Here is a 12028-nt window from a genome sequence, read left to right on the forward strand (position 1 = left end):
ATTGGATTGACCACAGAGATGTGGGTTTCTAGGTCATCGCTAGATAAGGTCATGGAACTTGGGTTAGAACAATCCCATCGAGCTATCTGTTCTTACACAGAATCCCTATGGTGGGAGCATGTAGTGTTGACCATAAATCAATCACCACTTGCTGCTGCCCCTGCATCTAGTTTTCCTGGCACGCAAAATCACAGCCTACGGACAAAAAAACAGCCACCATACTTTCCATTTCTTGGTTTTTTTTCCACTCACTTTGGATACCCCAGAACTTGGAATCCACCCAAAAAATTGCAGCCTGAGGACATAGAGATTGGTTTTGTAAGGAGCTTTTGTATTCATGGTCATCATACCTGATGGTTCATGAAAACCACAGTGCTCTGTGTGTTGTAAATGACGTAGATGAAGAATTTTGTGACAGAAGAGTGGTAATTGATACATCCAAATCGCTTAGTCAAATCGAAGTAGAAGTGAGTATTAGCACTGTTATCGCCAGTGTGCACGTAAATAATCTGCACCAATCAATCAAAAAAGTTGACCCTCTCCCGTCAACAACTACTCCTATCTCTAGTCTGTATGTTCATTTCTGCCACAAAAGTTCAAATTCATTGGATATTATTCGTCTATAACAGCAATCCTTTCCGTTTTCGTATCAGTTTCTATGATTCGTGCAAGAAAGTTGTTCTAATTAGGGCTATTTGTTTAAACCCTTGGGATACATGTGAATTGGATACTTGAACCCTAAAATCCTGGATGGGAGAGGCAACAGTACACTTGGAACCTTGCAGGAATGTAATAATTAAACCAACAGAGAGTTAATATAAAAATATTTTTGAGGGATTATCTAATAACGCAGTGGAAGTTTTTTTAATTTTTTATACCTTGTTTTTTTTCAATAATGAACCCACCACTAAAAATAAAAATACAATAATCCCACAGGATGCAAAAACAAAAATAAAAACAAACTCTTAATATTTTTTTAGTGTTTTAATTAAAGATTTATTGAAATGATATTAAAATACTTTTTTTTACTAAATAATCATAACTTTGAATACTATCATCTATAATTATTCTTCTAATTAAATTAAGAAGTTATATGTTCTTCTAATTAAGTAAAGAGTTTTTGACAATACAAGGATGAGCCTATGCAATGCAAGCAACTTAGGTTCGGGGATGTATTAGTGAATAAAAATAAAATCATGGAAAAACCTCAATTTTATCCGCAATGTATTATGCATTATCAATTGATTTTCGAAATTTTTGATTTTATCAATTATACTTCAAATATAATATATAAATATTAAACAATTTATTTTTAAATATATTAGTAATGGTTAAATATAATCGTGATATCAATAACTTGGGTAATTATTGCATAGCTTAGAGAAGCTAAAATCATCTAATATTTTTAAACATGAAAATGATGTTAATGTTTGGTTAAAAAGTTTTTTAATCTAAATTTGAAATTGGTTAGGGCAGCAATAAATATATTAAGATTTTATAGGGTAGATTTAGCCCACGGCACACTGTATTTCCCAATGAAAAAAATTGAATTTTTTTCGGGTATAGTTTACACCACTCATGAGATCTCCCCTAGAGTTTCTTCCAAGTAAGCAGCCACTACGAGGCGGTCGAGGTCATGGTAACAAGCCAAATGACAAATTCATGAGGCTACAGTATGGATTCCTTCAGCAACAAGTCAAACCTAAAAGCTGGCAGAAAGTATGGGAATGATATCAGCTCAGTTGGAAGTGAGTTCATATTATCCGCAAACATTCACTTCCCACATGAGTACATGTACATGAATCCATTTTCTCCTAGCTACACCCTAGGGGGTGTAAACCGTAGAGACTATAGGATATATATAAATTGATAAGCATATTCCATATATATATATTGCTTGAACAAGGAGCAAAATACATTTGGTCCACAAGTTCTAATGTTATCTTAGATCCATTAAAAGAAAGTCAATAACTAGCAGTTCGAACAATAAAAAAAAAAAGAAGAAAAACTAATTCAAACCCTAAGAAAGAGAGAATTAGAAACTAAGATCACAAGCACGGAACCACAGCTAGCTCCCATCTCCTCAGAGCTAGCTTCCACGCTTCTATATCTGCAATCCGAGAAAAATTCACCAACAATCCATTTAGTAAACAAAACCTTCACTGTTCACACACAGGAAATAAATGTAACTTGACGTATATCGATCAATTTGTGCGTGTAGACTAACTGGCTCACATTCTAAAATTTCATGCTGCAAGGCACACTTTTCTGTGTAATTCAAACCCCAATGCCAATATGTTAAGAAATTCTTGGTCAACCAATAAATACATAACCTTCATTTCTTCTCAAGAATCTAAATCATAAAATGCATGAAAAATGGTCTCAAGAATCAATAGAATCAAACTCACATGTTCACTCATGGAAAGGGGTACCAAATAGTAGAGAGCGCCGTGCTGGAGTGACTCCAGGGTGATACCCCACTCGTTGGTGTGAACAGGCTGACCAGAGGAGTGAATCAACAGAATATCATCACCAAAAGCCTCTCTCACATTAAAGGGTCCCATAGCTACTTCAAATGCAACATCATTGATAAACACCGTCGACCTTTCATTGCCACCGGACATCCCTAGACCTGACAACCACAGAATCATTTTCTCTGAAAAAGAATGTCAAAGCTAATTAAGCCATGGTCAATCAAGCCATGCACACGTCCATCTAGACAAGATCGCAAATTGGGGATCCAAAATGAAAACTCTCGCATCTTTGAGTCCTATATAGAGTATATGCTATTTTTTCTTTCGTTCAATAAATAAAAGATCTGCTACTAAAATGTTTGATAGATATTATTCTCCAGTCACTTTCATGAAATCTTGGGTGAATTTAGCCCCACTTGGTAAATTTTTATCAATTCATCAAAAAAGAATCTCGGCACCATCACATTTCAAGAACATGCTTGAGCTTGTTTCATCACGTGCTTGCAAGAAGGGCATTAAGCAAAATTCTAAAACTAGATAAAAGATTTGTTACCTTGAATTTGACTAATGGTGGATTGAATGGAAACAGTGCTAGTGTTAGCTGAAAGAGGGAGAGGAGGAGCAAGATCGATGCTATGAGTAACTGGGGAGGTGGCAGTGTAACTGAGCTGCGGTTGCATCTTTAGGTTTCTCTCTTCATGGTTTACTTTTTTTGAAGCACTGGAATTCGTTATCTCACTAAGCAAGAGACTAGGGCAAGGCCCAACTGTGTGATCTTGAACATGAACCACATTTGAGAGCTCAGAGAAGCAAAACCCTTGAGTAAAAGCCACAGTTTCCCCTCCAGGCTGTTGAACGGGGAAGAAAAAGGGTTCAGACACAAATTCATTTTGTGCTTGAAAATAGGTCTGGCTAACTGAACTGTTTGGCGAATTGGAAGCATCAATAAAAGTGGGAGAGCTCAAAGAGAGAGTCCTTTTGGACACTTTCGGAGAGGATTTTTCTGAGGAAGATGATAGAGACGATGGAGCTGTGAGAGAGGTAGTCACAGGTTTGGTGGTTGAAGGGGTAATTTGTTGTTGTTTTGAGTTTTGAAGATTTCTCAGCTTGTGTTTGCTTCTTGATTTTCTGTTTTGAAACCAGTAAAAGACGTTGGCATCACCAACTTGGCCATACTCTTGTAACTGAGCTCTGATCTTCCGTATCTCATCCCTTGGTGGATTAACCATCCCAGAATTGAAGATTGCTTCCAATATGCGAATTTGCTCAGGTTTTGGGTTCCATCTCGGCTTTGGCTCTGGACTTCTCTCTTCACATCCAGGAACTGCTTGCAAAACATGGTTTAGATGTACATAATCTATTAAAAGCCCTCATAACAGTAGCCATAGTATGATCATTTAAATGAGCACTTTCTCGGGTTGGAATTATGAAGTACACACTGTAAATCATTCTATTATTTGTCAACAATTAATATCACTTCCAGAGGACTATATAAAAAGGATGATTAAGAATACATTTATATAGATAATGACAAATTCAAGAGTGATGAAGTGGGTGACGGGCTAGAAAGCCTAGGCTTTGTTTAGGAGTGAAAAGCATATGCGACTATCATTGTAGAGAGTATGAAAAAGGATAAAACTTACTTAAAGATAGATAATCTATAATTGCAAATTTTAGTGTTTATTACCTGATGCGTAGGGGTTTCTGTGGCAACCAGTTGACATGAGAGATGAAGGGTTGATGTCATGCTGCCATTGGTGGTGGTGAGGGTTGCAAGGTTTCGACTTAAACAAACTAGGCCAGTGTCTGTTTGATGAAGCCATGATGACAAAAGGCCAAAATCTTAATAAGTAAACACCTTACTCTACAGTAGTCAATAAAAAGAGAACCAAGAAGAGATGATATATAGCTCTTTTGGTGCTAGCTATGGCTTGCGGTGCTGAATGCCCTAGCTTGGCAAAACACAACATCCCTTCTTATAGCCTCTTCACCTACCCCTGCGTTCATTTTGTCTCAATTAATAAACAGTGCTCCCCAGCTCCCAAAGAAAATATAAAAAGAAAAAAATTCAGATTATATATGTAAAAAATGCTATTGAATATGAAATAATTAAGTTTATAAAATAGACAGAACCACACAACAGGAATCGCCTGTGACAAGATAAACCAGAAAGGAAATGAAAATAAATAAAAAGGGAGGAGAGAAAGTACACTCCCATCCCTACCTTTCGGTTTTGCATTAAAACTGAAATACTTGTACTATACTCAAAGTACAAGCCAATCCCTTCGAACAAGAGGCAAAGGAGATAAAGAAAGAATACATGCTGGGCACTTAATTAGAATCTTTATCAGAGTTGACACATGCAGAAGCTCTTAATAAAAAGTAAAATAAAGTGAAACGAGAGAGAGAGAGAGAGGGAGAGAGCTAGTAGCTTTAGAGAAATGGGTACTTCTCATCGGTTTGTCTCTTTCTTTTTTCATGTACTAGCAGTATATTTTCTTTCCTTACTCAGATTTCTATAGAGTGGATTCTCTTGCTTCATCACTTTAGTTTGCTTGCAGGTTATTAATGGTGGTGAGAGAGGGGATAATAAGTGAGGGATTATTCTAATGGAAGAGGTTGTTGCAGGAATAAATAGGGTAGAGAGGATGGTGTGGAGTTTGAACTTTGAAAGTCAAGAAGTTAAGCGGTGGCATAGCAATTCGCATGTAGGGTTTGATTGGAAAATGGTGGTGGTACAGTAATTGCTAGCTCGACTTATTTTGGGCAAAGCAAGCCGTGCTTTGGATTGACTCGAGGGCCTTTATTTATTTTTTGTTGCTTAGATTTTTACTATTAGTCAAGCGTGATTTTACTTGTCAAAGATTCATCAATGTTTTATCTCTACGTTCTTAATTCCAGATCTTCAAAACCGAGTAGATTAAATGCTAAACTGAAAATTTGGTCTAGAACAGAAGATCGGAGATAAGAGTACTGGAGCAATACTTGCTGATTTTAGAGAGACAAAGGCTAAACCCAAAATCAAAACAAGCTAACTGAAGACGGGCCTCATTTATCGAACTAAAGGCTTCATTACTTTCAAGTATATATAATTAAGAGAGAGCCTTGTTATAAATATACCTTTATCAACCCTTGATCCGAGCTTTCCACCGAATCAATATTCCTACGATAAGAACTTGTAACTATATAAGAGAGGATGAAATATACCTTTAATTATTTTATCATCTTCGGAAGTTGCATAAAATTACATTAAAATAACAATTAGGTTTTTAGCACATGTTAAATTATTATAACAATCCAAAACTGATTTAATATTATCTATAACACTTTCACCAGTGCGAACTTTTTGACAAATAATGTTTTTGACGCATATTAAATTATTACAACAACCCAAAAGATTTAATTTTTTTAGTTACTACTACAACAATGGTTTTATATATTTTCTCTCATAACTCAAAATTAATTGATATAACTTAGAGGTGTAATAAGACATAGCAGATTCAATTGTTCTCTATAATTTTTACTGGTAGATTATAAGTTATTTTTAAATTTGTCAAATTTCATGCTTGGACCTTTTTTATTTTTTCTTTTCGGTTAACAATTTTGAAAACTGTTCATAATTAGTAAGTAGTACCTTGACAATTAATGAAAATCCTCCCATCTTTGCTTATTAACACCATTTTAAAAAATAAATATTAGTTATGTTAGAGTATATTAGAGTACATTGCTTTAGATTGTGACACTTGTCACAATCTTAATATAGTGGATAGTTAGTTAATTAGCCCAAGTCTGTTAGTCTGTTACAAACAGATATATAAACACAACTATCTCGTGGTATATGGAACAATGCAAAATAAGAACTATTATCAAGTATTCTCTGTTGCTCCTATCTCTCTGTTTCTTCTTTCTTTCTGCAGAATTATAGATCATGTTAATCAATTGACATAACTTAACATGGTATCAGAGCTGATTATTGCTCACGCTTGAAATTTCTAGATCCTCTGTTGCTTCCGCATTTTACTGTTATTTTCTCTGCACTCACTTATTGTTCTTCATATTTGGAGTATATAGTGCTTCGTTGTGATCTTCATCTTGAGTTCTATTTCTTTCTGCAACTTGCACAGCAAGTGTTTGGTGTATTGTCTCATCCACGGATTAAACTTGAAATCCTGATGGTGACTGCTTCGCAACTCCAGTTGCTTCAATCTCCAGTTACAGCTCTTATTTCCTCCATTCCTACATCAGTCAATGTCAAACTTGATGAATCGAATTACCTCAATTGGAACTTCCAGATGCAACTTTTACTTGAAAGCAATGGAATTATGGGGTATGTTGATGGTTTGCTCCCCTGTCCACCTCAACATTGTTCAATCTCAGCTGAATCTGGTATCACCTCTTCTTCCTCTCAATCTGATGAATATATAGTATGGAAAATGCATGATAGAGCGATTATGCAATTGATTACTGCCACATTATCACCGATTGCTATGTCCTGTGCAATTGGTAGCACTAGCTCTAAAGATTTGTGGACTAGAGTAAAGGAACAATTTTCCACTGTGTCTAGGACTAGTATTTTTCAGATGAAATCCAATCTGCAAACCATTAAAAAGGGTTCAGATTCAGTTTCACAGTATCTTCATCGAATTAAAGAGGCTAGGGACTACTTGTCTGCTGCTGGGGTATATTTTGCAGATGAAGACATTGTGATTCTTGCCTTGAATGGCTTACCTGCTGAGTATAATACTTTTAGATGTGTTATAAGGGGAAGAGAAAGTGTGATCTCCTTGAAGGACTTTCGCTCACAATTGCTTGCAGAGGAAGTGATTATTGACACTTCAGTTAATTCTCCATTCCTGTCAGCTATGGTTGCTAGTACAGGTGACACATACACACAAGGGAGTTTCTCTCCACATCATGGGCAGTCTCAGGTGCCTCCTAGACAGTTTCAGCCATATAATGGAAACAAGAACAGGGGTAAAGGTCGATTTACTCAAGGCTCTCGATTCTTTGCTTCTAGACCAGGTTTTTCCTCCATGGCATCTGTGCTTCCCAACTCACATTCTGGACTCCTTGGTCAATCCCCTACTCAGCAATTTCAATATCCTTCTGCACTCATGGTTCCAATCTGTCAGCTATGCAACTTTGAGGGACACACTGCTCCCTTCTGTGGAGCTTCTCCTCCTAAGAGAACTAGATGCAACATCTGTGGTAGAAGCAATCATACCTCATGGTATTGTTTCTATAATGATAAGGGTCCAAATTACATTGCTTCGTATTCTCCACAGTCATCCTTTTCTCTGCAGCCACAGTCTCTGCAGTATCCTTCATATCCGGCTCCCTCTTCACAGAACAGGGAAGTACATCAAACTCCTATGCAAGTTATGCAGCAATATAGTCCACTTCAGGCGTCATCCTTACAGAACCGGGAAGTACCACAATCTCCTATGCAAGCTATGCATACAGTGATCCACTCTGCCTCTCCAGCATCTTGTTCCTCAGGATCTTCTCAAGTGTGGCTCACTGATTCTGGTGCCATGAATCATATGACGGCTGATTTGGCGAATCTATCGCTGGCCTCCCCATATCCATCCACTGAAACCATTCATACTGCCAATGGTGAAGGTTTGACAGTATCCCACATTGGTCATTCTACTCTTCATTCATCCATTTCTCCAATCAAATTACATTCTGTGCTTTGTGTTCCTCAAATTACTCAGAATCTGCTATCAGTACATCGTCTTTGTCTTGATAATAACTGTCGGCTCATATTTGATGCTCTCTGTTTTTGGATTCAGGACAAAGTCACAGGGAGGATCCTTTACAAAGGGCTGTGCAGTAATGGATTGTATCCTATCCACTCTTTCTCGCCTGCAACCTCCCAACAGCCTTATCAAGCTACAGCTTATCTTGGTCAACTCGTTCAGTCCACCTTGTGGCATCATAGGTTAGGTCATCCTACAAATAATATTGTTTCCTTGATATTAAATAAAGCTCACGTGCATGTCTCCAAAACACCTACACCTCTCATATGTCATCCATGTCTTGAAGGAAAGTTTAGTAAACTACCTTTTCCACAGCATGTCAATAAGTCTGTAATTCCATTTCATACTATTCATACTGATTTGTGGGGTCCTGCACCATTTATTTCAGTTGATGGTTATAGATTCTACACTATCTTTGTTGATGAATGTACTAGATATTGTTGGATTTTCCCTTTAGTAAATAAATCTGATTTGTTTTCTACCTTTGTTGATTTTTATTCCTTTGTTTCTACTCAATTTGCCTCCACCATTAAAACTCTTCAAACTGATGGGGGGTGAGTATACCAGCAATCGATTGAAACTTTTTCTTCTTAACAAGGGCATTTCCCATCGCCTTTCTTGTCCATATACTCTTGAACAAAATGGGGTTGCAGAGAGGAAACATAGACACATAATTGAAACCACTATCACCTTATTACGAACCGCTAAATTGCCATCCAAATTCTGGTCTTATGCTTGTCAAACAGCCACTTATCTAATCAATCGTATGCCTACTGTTGTTCTTCATAATAGCTCACCATTTGAGATGTTATTTGGATCCTCTCCAACTATTACACACCTTCGAATTTTTGGATGTGCTTGTTTTCCTCTTCTCAAGCCTTATAATAGCACCAAATTGCAGGCCAAAACTACAAAATGTGTGTTTCTTGGATATGCCACAAAATATAAAGGTTATCTATGCTATCATGTACCAACAATGAGAATGTTTGTGTCTAGGCATGTTATCTTTGATGAGCATCAGTTCCCATACTCAGATTTAGTGTCTACCCCTTCAAACACACTCCAATCCAGTCCGCTGTCTTCTTGTCCTGTGACTGTTGTCAATACAGCAAATTCCATTGTCTCCCCCAGCTCAGTGTCTCATTCTCACCCCTCTACCACTCATACACCTGCCCCATCTACAGACTCTGTTAGTCCACAGTCCATTACTGCTCCACTTTCAGCCTCTCCTCTGCTCCCTGTGGCACCTGATATCAGTATGCAATCTGATTTAGATTCTCATGGCTTTATTCCTGATAATCTACAAGTGGTGCTGTCCATTCCTACACTTAATCTTCATTCAATGCAGACTCGAAGCAAGAGTGGGATTATAAAAAGGAAAGCTCTCTTAGCCACTATCCAGGTTCCTGCGACCCCTGAAATGCAGTTGGTTGAACCAACCAATTACAAGGCTGCCCTTAACATTCCTGTGTGGCTACAGGCCATGAAAGAAGAAATTGATGCCTTACATACTCAAGGCACTTGGAGTTTAGTTTCATTGCCAGCAAACAGGAACCTTGTTGGCTGTAAGTGGATTTTTAAGATCAAGAGACATTCTGATGGTTCTCTTGCCAGGCACAAAGCAAGGTTAGTTGCTAAGGGCTTCAGTCAGGAACCTGGATTGGACTATGGGGAGACATTTAGTCCTGTGGTGAAACCTACCACAGTCCAGTTAGTTTTGGCTCTTGCTGCACATTTTAACTGGTCTCTACGACAGTTAGATGTCAAAAATGCACTTTTGCATGGTATTCTCCAAGAGGAAGTCTACATGTCTCAACCTCCTGGTTTTGAAGATCTCAATCATCCTCAACTCGTCTGTAAACTACATAAATCCTTGTATGGCCTGAAACAGGCTCCTCGCGTTTGGAATGACAGGTTTACTCAGTTCCTTCCTTCTTTGGGTTTTGAAACCACTTATTCTGATTCTTCGTTATTTGTCAAACATGTTGGACATGAGATTGTGGTGTTGCTTCTCTACGTGGATGATATCATTATCACTGGGAGTGCGTCTGGTGTGATTCAGCAAGTCATTAGTGCTCTTACTTCTGAATTTGATCTCACCGATTTAGGCTCCCTCCATTATTTCTTGGGCATCCAAATTACTCACACTGCTGCTGGTTTATTTCTGTCCCAGACCAAATACGTTGAGGACTTGTTAGCTAAATCTGAAATGAGTGAGGCTAAACCGTGTGATACTCCTTGTCTACCTTATCATCGACTCCTCAAAGATGATGGGGAGCCTTATCCAAATCCTCAGCTGTATAGAAGTCTTGTAGGAGCTCTGCAATACCTCACTTTCACCAGGCCGGATATTGCTTTCTCTGTACATCAGGTTTGCCAGTTTATGCAGCACCCTATGATGTCTCACTTTACTGCTGTTAAGAGAATCCTACGATACCTAAAAGGCACTCTTAAGTTTGGTCTCTCATATACTCGAGGCGATTTACAGTTAAAGGCATTTAGTGATGCTGATTGGGCAGGGGATCCTAATGACAGGAGATCTACTACTGGATTGGTGGTCTTCTTGGGTAACAATCCCATTTCGTGGTCCTCTAAGAAGCAACAAACTGTTTCTCGATCTTCCACCGAAGCTGAGTATTGTGCCTTATCCTTCACCTCAGCTGAGTTGGATTGGATAAAACAAATTATTAGCCTTTCTGCACATTTCGTTGCCTGGCGTGCCTGTTCTATTTTGTGACAATCTATCTGCCATTGCTTTGTCTTTCAATCCTGTTCAGCATCAAAAGACTAAGCATATCGAAGTGGATGTTCATTTTGTCCGCGAAAGAGTCTCACGTCAACAACTCTCAGTACAGTTTGTGTCTTCCCAGGAGCAGTTTGCTGATATCCTTACAAAGGGGCTGAGTGCTCCTCTATTTCACACTCATTGTTGCAATCTCATGCTTGGTTCCTCACCGCTTGATCTTGCGGGGGGATGTTAGAGTATATTAGAGTACATTGCTTTAGATTGTGACACTTGTCATAATCTTAATATAGTGGATAGTTAGTTAATTAGCCCAAGTCTGTTAGTCTGTTACAAACAGATATATAAACACAACTATCTCGTGGTATATGGAACAATGCAAAATAAGAACTATTATCAAGTATTCTCTGTTGCTCCTATCTCTCTGTTTCTTCTTTCTTTCTGCAGAATTATAGATCATGTTAATCAATTGACATAGCTTAACAAGTTAAATAATACAAATAGAAAAAAAATTGATAAAAAAGTATAGTTTGATACATGTTGCGTTTAGAAAAATCTTGACAAGAGAAATTCAACAGTATCAATAAAGGTCTTTAATGGTGCACAAAGTGTGTCACATTCTTCTTCTAAAGACATGTGAGAATTACAATTATGAGAAAAGAGGAGAGAGAAGAAAGAAAGAAAGAAAAAGACCTTAGAGACACACCAACGCTCCAATTATAATACCTCAAGTACCATCAGAAAAATCCTGATGAGAAAAATCCAATGACACTAAGAAAATTTACCAACGGTGACTGGAGTGAGCCACACTCCCCGTCTAAAAACAAGTGAGAAATTGCCAATTATGACTAGTTGGTTCAATCACAAATTAGTCTCCCATCTAAAAAGTATGTATTCATTAATATGGCCATAAATTGTTCCACAAATTAACAAAACTCTAAATGTTATGGGTAAAACACTATGTAAAAAAGCATTATTCACACTCTTATCTTTCACTATGAACTCATTGTGGCATATTGTACTTTTTTTCACATCGATTGCATCCTTAT

At 37.6% G+C, this 12028-nt stretch overlaps 1 protein-coding gene across 1 annotated transcript; it reads right to left on the minus strand.

The window, feature by feature from the left end:
- Positions 1 to 141: 141 nt before the first annotated feature.
- On the minus strand, positions 142 to 4297 carry LOC133703672 (WUSCHEL-related homeobox 9-like). The gene is made up of 5 exons (XM_062128280.1): positions 4162 to 4297; positions 3028 to 3798; positions 2409 to 2632; positions 351 to 509; positions 142 to 195 (listed from the first exon to the last, which is right to left on the minus strand). The coding sequence occupies exons 1-5, from the start codon at positions 4295 to 4297 to the stop codon at positions 142 to 144; spliced, it is 1344 nt and encodes a 447-aa protein (XP_061984264.1).
- Between the last annotated feature and the right edge of the window lie 7731 nt (positions 4298 to 12028).

This window comes from Populus nigra, chromosome 9, assembly GCF_951802175.1.
Source record: "Populus nigra chromosome 9, ddPopNigr1.1, whole genome shotgun sequence".
Taxonomy (NCBI): domain Eukaryota; kingdom Viridiplantae; phylum Streptophyta; class Magnoliopsida; order Malpighiales; family Salicaceae; genus Populus; species Populus nigra.